The sequence below is a fragment of the Mauremys reevesii genome, linkage group 25 (genome assembly GCF_016161935.1).
Source record: "Mauremys reevesii isolate NIE-2019 linkage group 25, ASM1616193v1, whole genome shotgun sequence".
NCBI lineage: Eukaryota > Metazoa > Chordata > Testudines > Geoemydidae > Mauremys > Mauremys reevesii.
Window position 1 is genome coordinate 1978052 of NC_052647.1, and position 20650 is coordinate 1998701.

Consider the following 20650-nt stretch of genomic DNA (forward strand, 5'->3'; position numbering starts at 1 on the left):
TGATGAAAATGGAAATTGATGATGATCTTTACGCTTTATATTTCTCAATTAAATGCCTGCTTTGCTGTCACTTATGCCAAGTCTTAGCTCAAGTCTCATTCCATTTTGTAAACCTAGCAGCGTCTCTGCCATATTTCTCATTTTGTGTTGCTATGACGCTTGCAGAAGTTACTCAGTTCTGAGCCACAATGATGTCTGTTTCCTTTGGCAGAGCTACAGGAGCAATCAGATTCTGTGTTCGTTTGGGGCACGTTCAATAGTGGCATAAACAACAGGTAACAAAAGGTGTATTTCTTGTGACAGTGCTTTTCATAGAAGATGTGCTTTCAAACTACTTGTAACTCATGCTGCTGTGTTGATGGGCAGATGCAATTTACTTTGGGGTGATGGTGGGGGAGTTCCCACTGGATGAATCAACATTCTTATGCCTCTTGGTCAGTGTTTCCTGTCTCCTTTTAGTTGCAGATCCATAGGAGAGTATAAGAACATACTATTGCTACCAGATAATGGTTACTCCTCTAGTTCTACTGTAGTACTATTAGTGCTGATGGTCCTGGATTCAATCCCCACTGGTTATATATTTATTGGGGGGTTATTAAACACTAAACTGTTATGCTGGGCATGATAGAAATGCAGACTGATGTCAGCTCTTAGGCAATTTAGGCTTAAACTTCTGACACTAATCTAATCTCTCATGACCTGCTACAAATAACTTTTAACAGCCAGGAGATTTTGCAGGCAGTTAGAGCCCTGAGTCAGAAATAATTTTATTTTTGAAGTGTAATCACAATGTAGGTTCGGAAAATAAAGCATAATGTGTCTGGTCATTATCTGTCTCACCCCTGAACAACCAAATCATTGTACTATGCCTTACCTGTCTAATCAAAGGTCATCAACGTACGGCCTCCTACAGCCTGTAACAGTGACACAGAATTGAAGGACTGAAAGGAACCTCGAGAGGTCATCTAGTCCAGGCCCCTGCACCCATGGCAGGACTAAGTATTATCTAGACAAGTGCTTTTCAAACCGTGGGTTGTGGCCCAGAAGTGGGTCATGGAACAGAAGGCACTGGGTTGCAGTGGCTCTGGTCAGCACTGCTGACTGGGCTATTAAAAGTCCTGTCGGTGGTGCTGCCCAGCTAAAGCAGGCTAATCCCTACGTGTTCCGACACCGTGCTGCGCCCTCGAAGCGGCCAGCAGCAGGTCCGTCTCCTAGGTGGCGGGGTGGGGGGGGAGCCACGGGGCTGCATGTGCTGCCCCTGCCCCGAGCACCGGCTCTGCACTGGGAGCTGGTGGGGGGCAGTGCCTGTGGGCGACAGCCACGCGGAGTCACTTGCACGCCTCTGTCTAGGAGCTGGACCTGCTGCTGGCTGCTTCCGGGGCACAGCGTGGTCCGTGGTGCCAGGACAGGCAGGAAGCCTTCCTCTTCACCCCTGCTGTGCCACTGACCGCGAGCTGTCCGAGATAACCCTGTGCCCCAGCCTTCAGCCCCCCCAAACCCAGAGCTCCCTCTTGGACCCCAAACCCTGTATCCCTGGCCCCAGCCTAGAGCCTTGACCCCCCCTTCTGCACCCCAACCCCTTGCCCCAGCCCAGAGCCCCCTCCCACACCCTGAATCCCTCATTCCTGGCCCCACCCCACAGCCCACACCCCCCCACCCCAACTCTCTGCCCCAGCCCTGAGCCCCTCCCAGACCCCTCATCCCCAGCTCTTTTGGATCATCTAGGTCACCAGAAAAAAAGTTTGAAGATCACTGATCCAGACTATCCCTCACAGCTGTCTGTCTAACCTGCTCTTAAAAATCTCCAGTGATGGAGATTCCACAACCTTCCTAGGCAATTTATTCCAGTGCTTAACCACCCTGACAGGAAGTTTTTCCTAATGTCCAACCTAAACCATGCTGAAATTTAAGCCCATTGTTTCTTGTCCTATTCTCAGAGGTTAAAGAGAAGAATTTTTCTCCTTTTTCCTTGTAACAACCTTTTATCTACTTGAAAACTGTTATCACGTCCCTTCTCAGTCTTCTCTTCTCCAGACTAAACAAGGCCATTTTTTTCCAATCTTCCCTCATAGGTCATGTTTTCTAGCCCTTGAATCATGTTTGTTGCTCTTCTCTGGACTTTTTTCAATTTTTCCACATCTTTCCTGAAATGTGGCCCCCAGAATTGGACACAATACCCCTGCTCTACTCCATGCTGATTAAATGTCAACTGAAGAATTACTTCTCGGATCTTGCTTACAACACTCCTGCTAATGCATCTCAAAATGATGTTGACTCATATTTAGCTTGTGATCCACTATGACCCCCAGATCTTGTTCTTCAGTGCTCCATCCTGGGCAGTCATTTCCCATTTTGTATGTGCGCAACTGATAGTGGAGTACAGGTCTGTCTCATCTTACGCTGGGGTTACGTTCCGCGGTCAGTGCGTAAAGTGAAAACGCGTATAGTCAAAATTACATTGAGTTGAATGGCAGGCGGAATCGCCCGCACTACAGGAACAGTATTTAAATTATTTTTCTCTTTTTGCCAGCGCGTAAAGCTGAATTCGTGCATGTTAAATGCACGTAAGATGTGACAGACCTGTACTCTGGATTTGTCCTTATTGAATTTCATCCTGTGATTGGTTCCCCCCGGGGTGCCACCTGGAACTGGGGTTTCACTGAGCCCTGTGACTCACCAGCCTGGGCTCCCCCCTAGCACTGTGCTGCTGAGACCGGCTATAGACTGCTCCCACCAGCATTCACACAGGCAGGGACACACCCAGCTGCAGTTGCATGCAGGCTTTGGACAGCCACTGCATGAACCAACAATAGAGAGACTACAGCCAAAATAACCCCCGGCCTGGGACCCCAGAGTTGTACCATCCTGCCCTGATCAAAACATCGACCAGTATGAATTTATTACCCAGTTTGCCATTCCCTCAATGTGGAGAGGACCATGCATACTTGTGTTAAGCAGGCTGAGATTTTTCCCAAGACACTTTGGTCACAGGCACACGGGTTTAGATAAAATCTATCTTCTGTAGTTAATAAACTTGTTTTTTGCTTTAAGTGATTATAAGTGATAGAACACAGACCAAAGCGGATTACCTAGTAAATAAACAGAACCACAAACTAAGCCTAAAATTCTAGAAAGATTGGATATGAATTAGCAAATTCTCACCCTGGCTGACAATATAAGCAGGCTTGCAGATCCTTAAGGGACAAGCTGCATTTGTTATGCAGCTTGAGATCTCGTACCCCGTTCCAAGACTTTTTCTTTCAGAGCTTCTGTCTGTTGAGTTGTAGGGGAGTGAAGACAACCGATGATGTCACTCTCTGCCTTGTATAGCTTTTTCATATGGCAGGAACTCTGTTTCAAACTTGGTTTCCAGACCAGTTTGTGGAAAAATTCAGGTACCCAAAATGGAGTCCAGAGACATGTGAACTGGTCACATGCCCTTGCAGAGTCGTAGCAGCCATAACTTACAGACTGGCCTTCCACGAAGGCTAAGCTATTCCACAGCCAATTGTCTTTGTTGATGAGCCAGTAACCTTCTTTGGCTTTTTCATTGTTGTATCTGAAAGGCTGGCTGTGGGTGTTTTCTAGAGTAAGCCCATCTGAAATATAGATACCTAGTCAATATTCATAATTTCAGATACAAAAACGATACATGCCTACAAATAGGATACTTGTATTCAGCAAATCATAATTTTCCCAATGACTCCTTACATGACCCATCTTGTACAAAATGCTTCATAATTATGCCATGATCATATCCTAATAATATTACTATGATGAATATGGAGTGTAGTGTCGCACATCCTATTTACTTCAGACCATTTCTCCAGTTTGTCCAGATAACTTTGAATTTTAATCCTATCCTCCAAGGCGCTTTCAACCCCTTGCAGCTTGTTATCGTCTGCAAACTTTATAAATGTGCTCTATGCCATTATCTAAATCACTGATGAAGATATTGAACAGAACTGGACCCAGAACTGATGCCTGTGGGACCCCACTCAATATGCCCTTCCAGCTCTTGACTGTAGAACCACATATCTGTGAACGATTTTCCAACCAGTTATTCACCCACCTTATAGTAGCTCAATCTAGGTTGAATTTCCTAGATAGTTTGTTTACAAGGAGGTCATGCAAGTCAGAATCAAAAAAGTCCTATTAAACTTAAGATGCACCACATCTACCACTCCTCCCCATCCACAAGGCTTGTTACCCTGTCAAAGAAAGCTATTAGGTTGGTTTGACGATTTGTTTATTAGCAATGTCCAACATGACTGTTACTTATCGCCTTTTTCTAGGATTCTGCAATTGGATTGCTTAATTGTTTTCTCCATTATCTTTCCAGGTACTGATGTTAAGCTGACTGGTCTGTAATTCCCAGATTGTCCTTATTCCCTTTTTTCTAGATTGGCACTATATTTGCCCCTTTTCCAGTCCTCTGGAATCTCTCCTGTCTTCCATGACTTTTCAAAGATAATCGCTTATGGCTCAGATATCTCCTCAGTCAGCACCTTGTGTATTTTAGGATGTATTTCATCAGGCCCTCCCAACTTGAAGACATTCAACTTGTCTAAGTCATTTTTAACTTTTTCTTTCCCTGTTTTAGCCTCTGATCCTACCTCATTTTCACTGGCATTTACTGTTCGACATCTGCATGAAGTCTGCGTATATAGAGACAACTAGGGCATGTGTGCTGAGATGCCATTTACAGTTGAGGGCAGTGCAATATTTATAATCAAGCTTTAACTCTGATTTTTCTTGCTGTCTTTGGCTTATTTATTTCTTGTTTGGTTAACTGATTAATTGGGGATTTTAGTCAAAAAGTAAATGGCATCACCGTATTCTACACTTTTGTCTAGCCTTTGCGAGAAGTAACTGTTCTGATTGCATGAAGGTTTGTTTAAATTAACATACTCTGTCTTCTTCAATGTTAGAAAAATACTCAAATATTTATAGTAAAAGATACTTGGCTAGAAGAAGTACACGTGTGTAGGATAATTCTTATTTGATCTCTTTCAGCCCTGGGTCCAGCGTAGTGATGGAACTAAAGAATAACCTAATGCCAGGCATGAGAGCACCCAGGTCCTTGCCATATAGCCTATCCTGGAAAAGCAGTAAGTGCAAAGGCAGGTGGTCTCCCCATTCTGTAAGCTGGGGCCTACATGTTAGCTCAAAGTGGAACGTGATAACTTTTCTCTGTATTTGTATTCCGTGTGTCAGCATTCTCCTACATGAACTGAAATGCTTTTATTTCCACCATCAGCAAGTGGAGATGGAGAGCTCTGTAACACAGTTCTCCCTAGAAGCAGGTGCATTTCTGTGGTGGGTGGAGTATCCTCTGTGTCCAGGTTTTATTTTACTGTAGGCGGCATTGTGGCAAAGGTTGTCTGGCTCCATGTATTGCCCCCATTACTATGGCCTCTGACATCTAAATATCAGATTATTATTCACTGCTATTGGTTGAACAAAAGTTGAGGCTTACAAACGGGTCTGAGTTTGGCACAGTGGAGCGCAACACAGTTGTAGTTCTTCAGGTGTAGCTGCTACGGGAGTCAGTGGAAGCTGTACATGTGTGTAGCAGCTGTAGCGTTTGGTTTGGTTTTGCAAAACCTGATTGAAATCTCATAGCTAGGGTGTGTCTATCCAAGAAACCTCCAAGGGATTACTTCCAAGGGAATGTAACCTAAACTGAAAAGGTCTTTGTTATTTGAAGTAAGTGTTCACATAGGAAGCCACCCACATAGTGGTGTAGTAATGTGTACTCCTGAGGGAATTCTGCACTAAAAAATTAAACATTCTGCCCACAATATTTTAAAAATCTGCATATTTTATTTATCAAAACACAATATAATCACACCAGTTTCAGTTATTTTGGTAATTTAATTCAAAATACCTGTCAGCCAGCAAAAAAGATTCCCCCAGAAGTAGAGAGTCAAAGAAACTCCTACAACAGCCCAGTTCCTGTTTCTCTGTTACGCTTTTGTTGGGCACCTGTCTGAGTGTGTCACACGTGTCAGCTGGACACATCTTGTCTGACATCCACACCCCCAGCATCCAGCTGTGGGACACCCCCCAGCCCAGACACCTGCACCCCTACCACCCAGAGCATAGCTAGGGGGAGAACAGGGAGCGGCTGCTCCCAGCACCTTTTCCAAAAGTGGCGCCTTTCCAGACAGCACTGGACTCTGGAGCCAGGTTTTGCGTGCGGCCGCCAGCTGGCTCTCAGCTCTGCACTGCCTTCCCGCATCCCCAGCCCGGCTTGTTCCCAGGCTGCCGGCGGCAGCGGCTGGTTGCCTGGCTCCCCAGGGATGAGGAGGAGGAGGCTCCTGCCTGCCCACCCGCAGCTGCCTGGCTCGCTAAGCTGAGCCCCGCTTGGCACATGCCGCCCAGGCAGGGGTGGGCTCTGCCAGGAGGGGAAGGGGTGGCAGCACGGTGGGAGGGGGCTGAGAAGCAGCAGTCCCGTTGGCCCCCGGCAGCCCCATGCAGAGCGAGGCGGCCACGCGGTGGGTAAGGTAGCTCTGAAGCCCAGCTGGTGCCGATGGAGGAGGTGGAGAAGGAAAGAAAAAGGCGGGCGGGAGTGTGTCTCTCGTGGTCTCTCTTCAGTGGCGTCTTTTCTCTGCAAGCAGCGGCAGCCCAGGGAATGACTCTGCTGCAGTCGAGACGCCGCTCTGCTCCGGGGGGTGCGCGGGGACGCCGGCCACTGCTGTCTCTGTGCTCTGAAGTTGGTCCAGTGGAGCAGGGAGGCGAGGATGACGCCGGGCTCTCCCTTGCGGAGGGGGCTGAGGGAGTGGCAGGACCAGGAGGCAAAGGAGAGACTTTGAGTTATTGCCCCCCGGCCCGTGCGTAACCCCCTCCCCGCGGTCTTCTTTCTCTCTCTGTGAATTATCACTAATTCAAAATAGTAGTGTGCAAGTGGACTGGATAATGGTAATAGCGTAATCTCTTGTTGTAACATTCTAAACCCTACTACCTGATTTTTATATTAAACACTTACTATACATCATACAATAAATCCGACAGTAACAAAACCTAGGAAAACTTTATTCTTTCTGTGTCTTATTTAAAGTTTTCCAGTAATCTCCTCTTGCTTCAGAATGCCTCATGCATCACCCATACTGTTTGCAATAGGATTCAGCCTGTGGCTTGGCTGCTGACTCTTCACTGCTTCCTGAAGAGCTGGGAGCTCAATAATAATCTCAGACAGATACTATATCCAGAAGCACAACTCTGTATATGGGGAGAGAGGGGGGAATTATTGACCTTGTGCATATGTAATGGTGTTTGGTGTTTGTAAGACAAGGTATAATAATCACACTTCCAAATTGCAATGAACTGTGGAGAAGTTCCTGTTTGGTGTGAGAGATGTTACCTATACCTAGATGCACTCCTTCCCCACCCCAGCCCTATGCATGCTGGCTTGGGACTATCACTGCTGTAGTGTCAACTTTTAGAGAGCTTCACATGCACCTCTTCTAGTATTACAGTAAGTTAAAACAAGCTACAGTACATTGGGACACTAATACTCTATTACAGTGTTTGCATTAGCATATTAAAAGCAATAACACTTAACAGACCAGTGTATCCAGGACATAACTAGCACACTTCCCCCACTGATACCTAGTAGTTGCACTGTTATCTCCCATAGCTACTTACATTGCAGCTTTTTTTGTTAAAACTAAATTGGGAAGAAAGACGATTGATTCAGAACTTGTTTAATGGTTACTTTATTGCTATAGGCTTGGAGGGAGGAAGGTTTCTATGATGTAGGAAAGATCAGGTGTTTTATCCAAAACCAGAATATGAATGGTGCTGTTCTTGGTGGCTGGCTGACCTTGAATTATTGTCAAAAGTTAGAGGGTGTACGCCTCTCCTTCCTCACATTTTGGTTGAGGATTCCATTGATAAGGGCATTGGCCTCAAATACCTGGTTGTAGGACTCTTCCATGGTATAGTTTTCATCTTGGGTGGTCCCGTCCTAATTATATTGAAGCATGTACTTTAGTCTTTGTAATTCTCTGTTATAACTCGGTAGCTTTTTATGAAGGCAGGAGTAAAATAAAAGTAGCTGCAATAGTTCCACAGTTAACTCAAACTGAATTTACATAATTTAAATCAGACTCCTAATCTTAATTTTTCCTTAATAAATAAATCCATAAGAAAACTCTGTTGGGGAAACTGCTACAGTTTACTTGAGAGTGCACTTCTCCTATATAGGTCATAAGGATCCTATCTGGCTGAATACTGGCTGCTCTTTCTTTTTGATCTGCCGAGTGACTGATGCTTTTCAGATATCAGTTATGGGTACAGGAAGGTTTCATTGCATTTTATCTCTTGGCCCCTGCTACTGTTCTCCCTTCTTGTTGCATTGATAGTGAGTGAGTGTGTCTCGCCTTTTTTTTTTTTTTAAATCATATTTGCTAGGGACAGTCATGTCCTCTTCTCTCCTGATGTCATTGTAGATGCAGGCAGTGCAAAATGTACTCAAGTCATATAGTATCTCAAATGCAAAGCTGCATTTCACTGATCTGAGGTTTGAAGAACAATGTGGAACTAGCTATTTTATGGGATGTCTAGATTTCATTCCTGTAATAACAGAACTGGTGATAGGAAAGCAGGAAGGTTTTGTTTTGTGTGTGTGTGTGTGTACACACAGCTTAAATTGGTTAAAACCCCTAACTTTCAGTACTCAGTGTTTCAAAAATGTTAGACTGCCAACCTGTGTCGTAGAGATGTCTTTTGTTTAACCTCCCCGCCCTTGAATAAAGCTACTTTAGGGAAATTACTGCTTTGTCCAACCCCGAAGAGCTATGAGATCTTTGCTCACCAATTCTCATTCTTGTATTTGTCATGCCTTTTTGGTGACTTTAGTATTATAATCTATTATAAATAAAGTGCATTTCATTGATTTTTAAAATGAAATTAGTAACTTGAAAAAATATCACAGGTTTAAAAAAATACCGGCCAATTATAAACTACTGTATTGTCATTTACTTTCTAGAATCTAAAGTATATCTAAGTATAATCTGTGCAAACACTTCTGTTGCCTGGATCATTCTTGTGTTTTTATTTTAAGTACAAAATATGCATACCAAATTTAAAAGTATGTAATTAGTAATTTGATATGTCGGGTGGTGTCTTTTTTTTTTAATGTGTTCGCTCCCCCTGATGATAGAACCTGGCTCTGCCACTGAGAGGGAGAAGCAGCCTGATGCTGGGTCCCAGGCTTGTACAGAGTTTCCTGCATGCCACTTCCTTCCTTCAGGACATGCTGGGAACTGCACCTGCATGGAGCAGTCCAGCGCCCCCTCTCCCTGGCAGTGTCATGTATTTGCAAGTTGGAGAGCCAGGCTCTGGTTGCTCCCGCATCTGCTACTGACAGTGCTGCAGAGCTGCTGGCTAATTCTGCTGGGAGGGGGTGTGTGTGTGAGGGGGAGGAAATAAATTTCTGCATTGTGTTGTGGCTCAAAATTCCTCCTGGAGTAAATGTTGGAAAATTTCCCCTATATACAAGCCTGGGTCTGTGCACAGCAGTGTCTATGGACGAGTCTATTGTCATTGTGGGGAGTGTGGGCTCAAGACTTGGCATTTTTCTCAGTCCTCTGAGTCCATCCCTGATGTGCTGAAATGGCTGTTACCCCTCCCAGAGTCTGATCCTGGGCTTCAGCTCCATGCCCTACTGTGAATGCCCCAGCTCAGCCCTTTGCTGCATGGCTGTCCTGCTTTCCTGTCAGCTACACATCATGCCAGTGGAGGGGATGGGGGTCTCTGAAACTGATGTCCGGTTGTGGGAACTGGAAAAGCTTCAGAAAAGAGAAGCAAAAATGATCAAGGGTCTGGAATGGCTTCCATACAAGGAGAGACTAAAAAGATGACTAAGGGGGTTATGATAGAGGCCTATAAAATCATGACTGTTGTAGAAAAAGTGAATAGAGAAGCATTATTTCCTGTTTCACGCAATACAAAAACCAGGGGGTCACCTGATAAAACTAATAGGCAGCAGGTTTCATACAAACGGAAGGAGGTACTTTGTCACACAGTGCACAACTAACCTGTGGAGCTCATTGACTTGGGGTGTTGTGGTGACCAAAAGTGTAACTGGGTTTAAGCAAGAATTGGATACGTTCATGGAGGATAGATCCATCAATAGCTATTAGCCAAGATGTTACTCCCCTGCTTTAGGTGACTCTAAACCTGTGACTGCTAGAAGCTGGGCGTGGAAGAGAGGGGTGGATCACTCCATAATTGCTCTGTTCTGTTTATTCCCCTTGAAGGTCTGGTAGGGGCCACCAATGGAGACAGGATACTGGGCGAGATGGAACGTGATCTGACCTAATATGGCAGCTCTTATGTTCTTATGAACTCTGCCACATATGACTCTTCACAAGGTTTTGTTCTTTTAAAAACTGATTCAGTTGCCCAGTGTCCTAATAGCCCGATCCCCAAAGCATGGAGTTCAGGGTAACTATTATTAAACCGCCTCATTGTATTCCATGCCATTTGGATCTTATGGAGGGAGTTTCATGTACTCGCCCCGTACTTACTTGAAAATCTTTTACCCCTTAGACAGCAGCAAGCACTAACTGGAAGGAAGTGTGACCCATTGAGCGTTTGTCTTGGTCCCCTTGTCAAACTGTAGCTGTGACGTCCTGGCCATAAAGCTGTCCTGTTCTGGGGATGCCTGAGGCTTCAAAGGAATTCTCTTGCAATATCTTGCTCTCTTTCAAGTGGCCATTAGTTTAAACATATGGGGGGATTATGGTCTTTTACTTTTGAGTATCTGACAGAGTTTCTGTGATGTGGGCATCTGTTCCCAGTGTGAGCCCCACCAGCTACAGAGACTGTCTCCTTGATCTTGGCCAAGTTACTTAAGCTCTCTGTGCCTCAGTTTCACCATTTATAGAATGGAGGGACAGTAATACTCACCCTGCAAGCTAAGTATTACTAGCTATCTGAGAAGATCAACATGTAACTTATGAAGCATCAGATGAAAGGTGATGGAGAAGCTCAAAATAGCATTATTAGGGTTTACGCTTTGAGTAGGAATTTGCCAGTTTTAAAAAAAGCAGGCCTGCACTTTGCAGGAGATCCCCATTGAAGTACACCCGTTACTTGATACCAGCTGTAAATTGCCAGGCAAAAGCATGAATGAACTGAGGATGCAGTATCGTGGGCGCATTATTTGCAGTGCAAAATACACTCCACATAAATGGGGGCTTGGTGTGAAGCTTATTTCTGTAGTTTTCGCACCCTTTATTTTTATCACTGTATTTTGAGCTAGCAGGTCAGGATTCATGCAACTGTAACTCTGAAGTGTTGAGTGATGAATACGTTTCAAAAGCATAATGTCTAACAGTCTGGTTGTAATACTCTGATTTAAGAAAAATCTGAAAATCATAATACACTATGCTATGGGGGAGGGGAGCTGAGAGAGATGTGATTAATTCCTAAGAAATGTGGTTTCCCCAGCTGTTAGGCCTGCAAATTCATGGTGATATTATTTATATTGTTACAACCAGGATCTCATGGTGCTAAGGGCTGTACAAACAGAACAAAAAGACAGTCCCTTCCCCAAAGAGCTTAGAATCCAAGTAAGAATCTGAAAGTCACGCTGGCTTGTGCATTGCCAAGAATTAGAAATTCTGCACCTGGAACTCAGTTTGACTAATCTGGCTGTACACAAGCCAGCTCTCACTCTCAGCTGTGCTGGCTTTGCAGTGCTAACAGAAGTAGTTTGGTCAGTAAAGTAAGCAGAAAAATAACAAACAAATGCACATAAGTAGCAGGTCAGAGTAAAGGGAACTGTCTAATATCCTCGATTTTTTTCACGCCAGTACTATACTTTAAAAATGCCCCATTAAGTGGATGTACTTAGAGCAGCTGTGAAGTTTGTGTTTTGCCTTCAAAACACTCCTCTTTGGACTCCTTTAACCAAACCTGTTGGGTATAACCAGATGCTTAATCGCCTCCCACATTTAAAAAGCCAGCCAGCCAGGCCAGGATATTGTACCAATTTCACAATAAAACCTGTTTGGTGCATGTGTCTAGGGAGTAGAGGATGCATTGTTGGCAGTCCTCTGCTTTTTTTTTTAAATGCAGAGGTGCATGGATGGGAAATTGGTACTTGGAAAAACAATGGCTCATCAGCTTTTGCTACAGTCATCACCATTTCCAGATGCTGGAAAGTAGGTATCCTGATACATGTAGACTCTCCACCTGTAATCATTGGACAGGTACTGGAACATTTCACAGACAAAACCTGCAATTGGTCTTGTCACTGTATGGGCAGGCCACCATGGGAGTGTTTGCACCTGTATCTGATTAGATTTTCTAGTACATTAATCTTGTGAGATGAGGTTTTCTGAGAAGGATACTTGAGAGGAAGGGGGAATGGCTTAGCTCAATGCCTGAAGGTCACAGCATTGATAAACACACACTGGAGATGAATTCAGAGGTGTCTGTGTACATTTGGATTGGTTGAGAGTGAGTTAAAGCAGAAGGACTTATTCCAAGTGTGTGGTAACCACCCCTAATGTGCCCAAATAGAGCAGCTGGTCATAGAAAGCTTTAGCCAGCTTTCTAGCCAAGGTGTGGTGAGGATCCAGTCTAGCAGGGCTTCCCAGAGACCTATAGAATGTACCTGTGCTTCATATTTGATCTTTCCTAATGAATCATTGCACTACGGGCTGATGCACGGGATCAGCCTTGTTCTGCTGGGTAAAGTCACAGCAGTAAGGACGGTTGCTTGGTTTTGATTCCACTGAAGGTGTTGGAGCTCCAGCCAGACAAGCTGGGTCTATTTTGGGGAAGGAACTAATGCTGAGCTCACTCGGGTTGGGCACTAGTCCTGCCCTTGCATGAGCACAGCCAGAGGGGCGGGAATAACAGCAGCACCACCATACATTGGGACTTTGTATAGAGCAGTGAGACATCTGCTTCCCCCAGTTAAGGAAGCTTTTCCTGCATGTTGCTTGTAAACAGAACAGTTTGTCTAAAGTGGAGAATAAAGTCCCTCTTTCTCTGTGTATATAAAAGAGCCCCTAAGCCCTTATCCAGGCCTCCAGCCCCATCTCCCTGCTCCCTAGTATGCTGACCAAGGAGCAAAACACTAGCTCCTCTGTGCTAGTACAGGTGTTGCTTGTGCTCTTGTGGTGGCAGCACGAGGAGTGCTGCTGCGTTGCCCTGGTGAGACCGCAAACGCCTGGGTCTGAGCACGAGTGTGGAAGAACAGTCCAAGTGTCTCAAAGTTTCAACACAGTGATTGACTTGGCGGGGTGGGATGGGGGTGGTGGTAGCTTGTGCACCTACACTGAGTCCGAAACAGCTTGTCTGATGCTTACAACTGGGGGATGATGTTAGAGCTGCTGCTATTGATTATCTACAATGTCTTGCTTTGTAATCTAATTGCAGGAGCTGGTAACTGAAGACCAGAGAAGAGAAGAGGCTGCTATTGAGTGCTCATCATCTGTTTCCTTTAGAAATGTGAGGTGCTGGTTAAGAGACTCAGACTAAACTCCCTCTGTGTTGGCTAAGCACTCACAGCCCTAACCTTCCTGCAGAACTGTCCTTCGCATATCTGGCTGCTGTCCTGAAATCATCCCAACCAAGGTAATTGGACAGAATGCTGTTAACCCTTGATACCAGAGACTCTCAAAAACTAACTCCATACACGCTGGTGCCAAGGAGCTAGCAGAGTTCAAACGGTCTGGATCCGAATGCTCTATAAGTTACCTCCTGTAGGGTGTTTGCATTAATCATTGCTGGACTCCTGCATGTCTTTGGATTAAAATGTGTTGTGGCTGTTTACCACTGTGTGGTACTGATGGTGCGTTTCTCTTATAGGGATTGCAGTGCCAGGTCTGGCCATTGGTCCATGTGGGCCCCCTCACACTGGGGGTAAGCTCTCAAAGTGGTACGGCTCTCCCTGATGAGGAGTTAGGCATCTGAATGTTTGGGTCCCTCTAAGTTTCCCTCTAGAGACCTTGAGTGTGTACTAGTCCTCGGGTGTCCCAGGGTCAGATCAGCCGCAGCTCTAAGGCTGCCTGTTGTGCCCATCCACCTAGATGTGAAAAGGAGCTGCCATTCAGACTGTAGATGGTGTATGGGGGAGTCGAAGCAAAAAGCCTTTTAAACAAAATATTCTCATTGCTGTTTTGATTAGGCCTAAAAGTCCATCTGTAAGGGAGCTGGGATGGGGGATTCAGTGAGGTTAGGGCGGCGAGTCTTAGCCAACACAGAGGGAGTTTAGTCTGAGTCTCTTGAAATGGTGCCTTATCGATAAAACAGTTGCACTGGGCCCTAACACCGCACCTCATACATGGTGCCCAATGCATGCTGCTGCTTGAGCACCTCTGGCCTGGCGCCCCTCGCTAGTCTCGCTCAGACTCTCTTGTGCAGTGGGGGCTTTTATACTCAGTGGTGTTTAGTTCTGAGCAGGAGTGTGTGTAGGTGTCCGTGTGCTTCATGGGGAAGGTGAGGGAATGTTAATTTTGATAAGGACTGGGCTGGGGTGTCAGGAGTATTATGCATGCTGGAATGTCCCCCCAGTCCAGCACCTGGTGTCAGGTGAGCTGGATGACATTAAAGCATGAGAATATCCAGCCAGATCCTGGTCCATAGCTCTGTCCCATCTGTGTCTGTCCAGCAGAGCAAAGGGGACAGAGGGCAGCCAGGGATTTCCCTGATGTCAAGCTGGCATAACGGGTTTCATGCTACCTGCCCCCTTCTCCTGGGGCAAAGAAGTGCAGGAGTGGGCTTCCCTAAAGCATGGTACACTCCAACCATTCTTGACCCAAAGAGCAGTCTCAGGAGAACTGCTGTAGTCAGCATAGTTTCAAGTAGTCCTTAGGCTGCATTAATTACGCTAGAAGATATTTCCGTCCCCGGCTGGCTCCAGCATCGGCGTGTCAGCCAGACATAGGATCTGGCTCATCACATTCTAGTCAAATCTGCCTTGTCCTGTTCCCCTCCACTGCACAAAAGAGATTTGATATTCTGAGTAAAGAGCAAAGGCCCCTCCTCACTCTTCGCCTAGCATCACTACTTGATCCTGCACAGGAAAAATAATACTGCGCTTGACATCCATTTGTCACCATGGAAACACATATAGGGCTGGCCCTTTGAGGGAGTGAAGTGTGTTTGGTCAGAAGGCAAGTGTAGCCAAATCCCCTTTTGCCACCCTGCCATTCTGACAAGAAATAAAAATGTGCTCTAGTTAGTGAGCTCTTCCTGCACCCATTGCTGCATCCATGAGATACTCTCTTGGTAGGGATTTGTGTTCCATACCTGGCATTGTGGTTTAGTAGGTCCCACTTGCAAACCCGATGAGAGAAATGTCTGAAAACTTGTGATAACAGGTCAGTAGAATCTTCCCCTCTATTAGCATCAGCTCTGTTATAAAACTTGTTGGGTAGTTTTTTTTAAGTCTTTGCAACTTAAAAGTATTTCTCTTAAGGGCAGAGTTAAATAGTCAACTTCTTAGCAGAAAAGCAAACTATACAGCTTTAATTTGGCCATTAAAATTAGTCTGTGAAAATCCCAGTGCATGCAGAATAACGCTCCCTAACAATTGTATGTAGTGGCAGCATCTCTCTAACCTCCACACTCCAGATTGGCACAGTCTATAACACCTCTAAAGAATGCATTCTGCAGTGTCCTGTTAGGGCAGCATGTTCTCCTCCAGAGGGCAGATGTCATGGGACTGCTTTTAGGCTAACTGTTCTGATGCATTGCCTCAAAGGCTTGTGGAGGCAGGAAGGTGCACAGACCTCAGACACTGAACGTGCCCGTCAGCACCAGGGCAGGAATTGAAACAGCATTGCCTGGAGCTACCTCTGGGATCACCCAAAGGGCTTGGTGTTGGCCTTCAGGCTTGTCTACAGTGGGAAAGTTATTGAAATAACTGTTTCGGATTAACTCCCTGTGTGGACATTTACTGCTGAGTAAGAGAACCCTTTTCTAATTTAGTTTAAAGATTAATCCACATCCAAAGTCGATTAAGCTAAATGAGAACAAGGCACTCGTATTCTAGAACAGAATGTCTACACAGGGTCTTAAACAGATGTAGCTATTCTGGGGAAACTTCCATGTGCAGAGACCCTGACTGCTCCAGGTGATGCTAGTGGGAGGCACTGGCTTCAGTGGAGCAGTTAGGCCAAAGCTGCATGTGTCTCAAACTCCCGCTCTCTAGTGTTAAAGGGCAAGGAAATTCTCAATTGGGTTTAGGGCAGAGTACCCCGTCCCCCCACTATGTGATCATGGAAATAATCCCCTGTTGTCAGTCAGTGCTGTGTCTTGTCCCAGCCTGTCACCTGCAGCACTCCTACTGACAAGCTCTGACCTCACCCTGCCTGCCCCACCTTCTGCCCTTTCATCTTAGTAGAGTGTTAGCAACATGTACTTGTGACCTTACAGCTAACTTGTTATCAGAAGCTGGGTTGAGTTTTGATCTAAAAGATCCATGCAATAAATAACCAACATACCCACGCCCCTTTCAAAGCATACCCAAAAGGGGTCTGGCAGCGTGGGAGCGCCTAACTGAAATAGAAGCAAGCTGTTTATAACCTTTATCTAATAGGTTGCAGATAAGTTACTGCAGCTGCAGAGGTGTTTTTGTTCTTAACCCTCTGAAAGATAAGACCTTAACTTGAAAGGGGACATCTTGGAGAAGAGGACACCTACTCTGATGTCCCCTCTGCTCTGCCAGATCTAGGCAAAGCGCTGCTGAACTCTGCACTCAGCTGCTCTTGAGGTTACAAACACTCTGCTGCTCTAACACCCACAAGTTTTTATTTATTTATTTGTGGGTTTGGATTGTGAGGAATCAATCCCTTTGATTCTTTTCAACCCACTCTCCACGTTCGTTATCCTTAATTTGTGAGCAGTCAGTTCATTTGGTCTGTCACCCCCACCAAGTACAGCAGTGCTGGAGGGATCCATCTCTGCTAAAACAGAGTTTGAGTGTGTATTGTACACAGGACAGCAGCGTATCATTGAGCTGTGCTGAAGCCTGGCCCTGTTCAAGGCTTTCAAGTCACTTAGGAAAGTGTGCTCCAGAATGAAACTGGGCTGTAATCCTTTCTAGCAGGGCCTCTAGCAGTGCTGGTGGTGTAGGCAGCCCAAAGATACGTCACTGCCCTATGAGGTCTCAATCTCACATGAACTCAGAGAAAAATTGTAGCTGCTTTGCTTAGAAAACCTGTTGTGTTGCATGTCTTCAGAAGCCTCATGGGCATTGGCTGAGGTTATAGGGGAATGGCCTGGGGAATGTCCTAATAACAGGAGAACCACTTCAAAAAGTGTGGGAACGTATCTGAAGCTCTCTGTCACCCTCAAACTGGCAGCTGGAAGGTGCTTGCCTGTGACCAAGTTTCAGTCTGGACCAAAATCCCTTGAAAACAGTGGTTCCTGTTGGCACCCAGATACAGCTGTGACTAGTGGTACACATAGGAACTGTACAATCGGCCAGATCCTCTTCTAGTGTCAGTCGGCTTCAGTGGAGCCATGCCTGTCTACAACGGCTGAGGATCTGGTTGTAGAATTAGAATATCTAATTCTAAAATGCTGTGTTCTTGCTGAAATGGACCCACCAAAGGCACTTGTACCTGAGCTGGAAACCAGGGCTATGATGTCAGAGACCACCCAGCATCTTCTGCCTTGTGCAGAAATACAGTCCTTTTCCGAAATCGGAGCCAGATCTGGTGTTTGGACAGTGACTCCTGCAGAGAGACACAGGACCCAGTTCATTGGTGCCCTTTCACTTGTGATTTGTCACAGTAGTTTTGTGGTCATGGGAGTGACTGTCTCAAGGCACAGGACAGCAGTGAGCTGGGGCAGAATGTCTGTATGCAGGATAAATCAGTGGTGGTCTTCCTTACAAGAAAGCTTCACCTGACCACCCAGCAACTTGATGTTCCTCCAGGGTTAGAAACAAGGGGAAGTTTGAGAAACCTGTTGGCAAAAGTTACTCTCTGGTTTCGTTTTTTTTAAAAAAATGCATTTGAGCTAAAGTTTTATTTTTGGATGTGTTCAGGCTGGGCTGAAAACCTACAATTTGCTAGTCTGATTATGGGTGCACAGGGCCATTAGCAACAGTGTAACTAGCTAATAGCCATTTGGCCACCATTCCTGCACTAATTAGGTGCAGTTCTGAAAATGGGGTTCCCACAACTTGGTACCAGATTTTCAAGATTACCGAGGAGTTTTTGTTTTGTTTCCCATGTTTTGAAAATGCTGTTCCTAAAAGCTGTCCCTGGCTGTAATTTTGTTTGTATTTCAATAAAACCTGTTTTGGGTTGCTCAGACTGCCTTGTCCTCTTACACCACTTTAGCAGGCCATTTTATTTCCTTTTCCTTTGTATTCCCACACAAAAATGAAGAGAGAGAGAGAACCTCTTTATAGCAACTCTCTCTCTCTCTCTCTCTCTCTCTCTCTCTAATCCTGTAAGCAGCCCTGTCTGCTCTGAAGAATTCCATCATCTCAGAATGGTAGATTACATTACCTCCAGCACCGACTGGTGAATTCTAGATTGTAGTGAGATTGGTGTGACTGAGCTGTGTGTGCCTTTAACGAGGCTGTGCATTGGAGAATAAAATCTGATTTAAGGAGGTAATTGATCCAGTCTAGCAACAGGAAAATGAGCCCCCAGTAGTGGCAACCTACAACGACACAAATAGGTTTTAGGCTGTAGGTAACATTTCCAATGCTTAAATTACTTAAGAGCCTTTGGCCTTGTCGGTGTGGGAAAAGATTTTTTGGTTTAAGTGAAAGTCTGAATTTTAACCATTTGAGCTGCATGGGTCTGAGGCTCATGGACATTGAGTTCAGTATCCAAAAGGCCTTTGTTGGTTTGGTTTATATCAATTGAGAAGGGATTTAAGCTAAACCACCCCCACTAAGCCACTCTTCTACTGGAAGAAGAGTGTCCCTGCAGGCGGGTTACACCGCTGGCATCACTAGTCCTAAACAGCTGCATTGACCTGAGTTCCAGTCATGCCCATCGCTCATTTCTCAGTTTCCAAAGCATACAGTATTAGGAAATACAAAATTAAGATTTAAACGTAAATTCCATTGTCTGGTAAAATAGCAGGACTCCTAATTTATTGTCACAAAACCACCCCCGCCTTCACCCAAACCAAATTACCAGTTCTAATTAACCTAATTTTGAGTCTGAAGTGCAATAGCTACACTATCTTCATCAGTGTGTATAACTTATGGTAAAGCATAACATTGACACTGACCTTACGTGTAAACAAAATACCAATCACAATGACTAACCTATCTCCAGCCTTGGCAGTCTGTAAAACATGGTATCAGTCAGTTTCATGGTATTCCCCTGATAGTCAAGACCTAAATCCCATTTTCAAAGGTGAATGAGAAACTTGAGTTTAATGTAAACAGATTGTGGTGGTCCAAAATACTGTTCCTTGAACACTTCTCTTTTGGAAGCTATTGCTAAAATCTTTCACGAATGAAAGAAAAATTCTGCATAATTTTGAAGCCTGTGATGCAAAATTTAAAACAGAAGGACATCATCAGCTAGGGGAAACTGTTAGAGCTCTACACTGGAGCGATGGCAGTCTGTACCGGCAACCAGCTCTGGCCCAGAGCTAACAAAGAAGGTGACTTAAATCTGGTTGTGCAAAGGCTTATCTAAATGTGCTTTTCTGTAGGCACGTGTGGTCCCATTGAATGGGACTCTGCACATAGCGTTAAATACATGTTTGCGGGACCCAGGGTTATGAGTCAGCCGTGCATGTCACACGAGTTTGGCTTTCAGAAGCAGAGAACTTTTACATTGGGATGGGTTTGTTCTGTTGGTGGTTAGTGCTGTGCCCTTCAAACTTGAGCTGAAGTGAGAGCTCACAGTTTGAATGGGCTCTGGAATGATTCTGGTTTGGGAAGGTTCTTTAAGAAAGCATTCAGTTCCTGGTGCTGCAGTGCATTAGCTCTGCTGCCTTTGCTTTGATCATGTTTTTAGCTGTCAGTCTAAAATAGTCTCAAAATTGTGTTTTGGGTACTGCAAAGGAAACAAGCACTTCAAGCACCTGCCAGAATTAATCCAGGTAAAATGTCTGATTTGGGGAGAGGGAAAATAAACGTTTAAATAACCCTTCCCAGGTCCCTGCAGTCCTGGGGTTCTCACAATGCAAGTGACTCCTTGTTTATCTTTATTGCCTAGGACTAAATTTTTGAAAGCACAGACGGTTCCAAGGCCTGCAGCTGTGCTTGTCAGACAGGAGTGTGAAATCCCCTTTCTTTATGTGTGAGCATCCTTCCCACCAGGCTGGAGAAGCATCTCAAATGCTGTTGACCCCTTTATGGCACCTTAAGAAGCGGCATATTTCTGTCAATACCTTCAGCAAATTGTGTGTTGTCTATTTCATGTTGGCCATGAAATACAGACCGCCTGATGGAAACCTTATTTCAGAATGTCAACGCTGGGAGCTTTGAAGGGCAGGCAGCGTTCGCAGCCCTCACATTCGCTCCTCACACGCGGCAGGCTCCCCGCGGGGCCGAGAGTTGCTTTTCTTTCTTTCCGAGGCGCTTTGTGTCTGGAAGGCTGCAATTGAGGCTTTGGCTGTGCAATCTCCTTCTGGGCTTTGCTTCCAGACTTGTTTAAATTGGGTTCTTTGCAGACTTGCTTTTCTCAGCCTC

General features: G+C 45.2%; 1 protein-coding gene across 3 annotated transcripts in view; it reads left to right on the plus strand.

The window, feature by feature from the left end:
- The window catches only part of LOC120391313 (gametocyte-specific factor 1-like), a 29812-nt gene extending 9570 nt beyond the window's left edge, over window positions 1-20242 (plus strand). The window contains exons 6-9 of one of the 3 annotated variants that reach the window (XR_005591260.1): window positions 212-275; window positions 5017-5123; window positions 13405-13602; window positions 20175-20242. Coding sequence is in view for 2 of the 3 variants with exons in the window: in XM_039514844.1 (XP_039370778.1) it covers window positions 212-275; window positions 5017-5123; window positions 13405-13418 (185 nt within the window). In the remaining variant the exon portion in view is untranslated. Of the gene's footprint in view, window positions 1-211; window positions 276-5016; window positions 5124-13404; window positions 13801-20174 lie in introns of those variants that run through there. The other 2 variants (XM_039514844.1, XM_039514845.1) reach the window with 2 other exon arrangements.
- The last annotated feature ends 408 nt before the right edge of the window (window positions 20243-20650 follow it).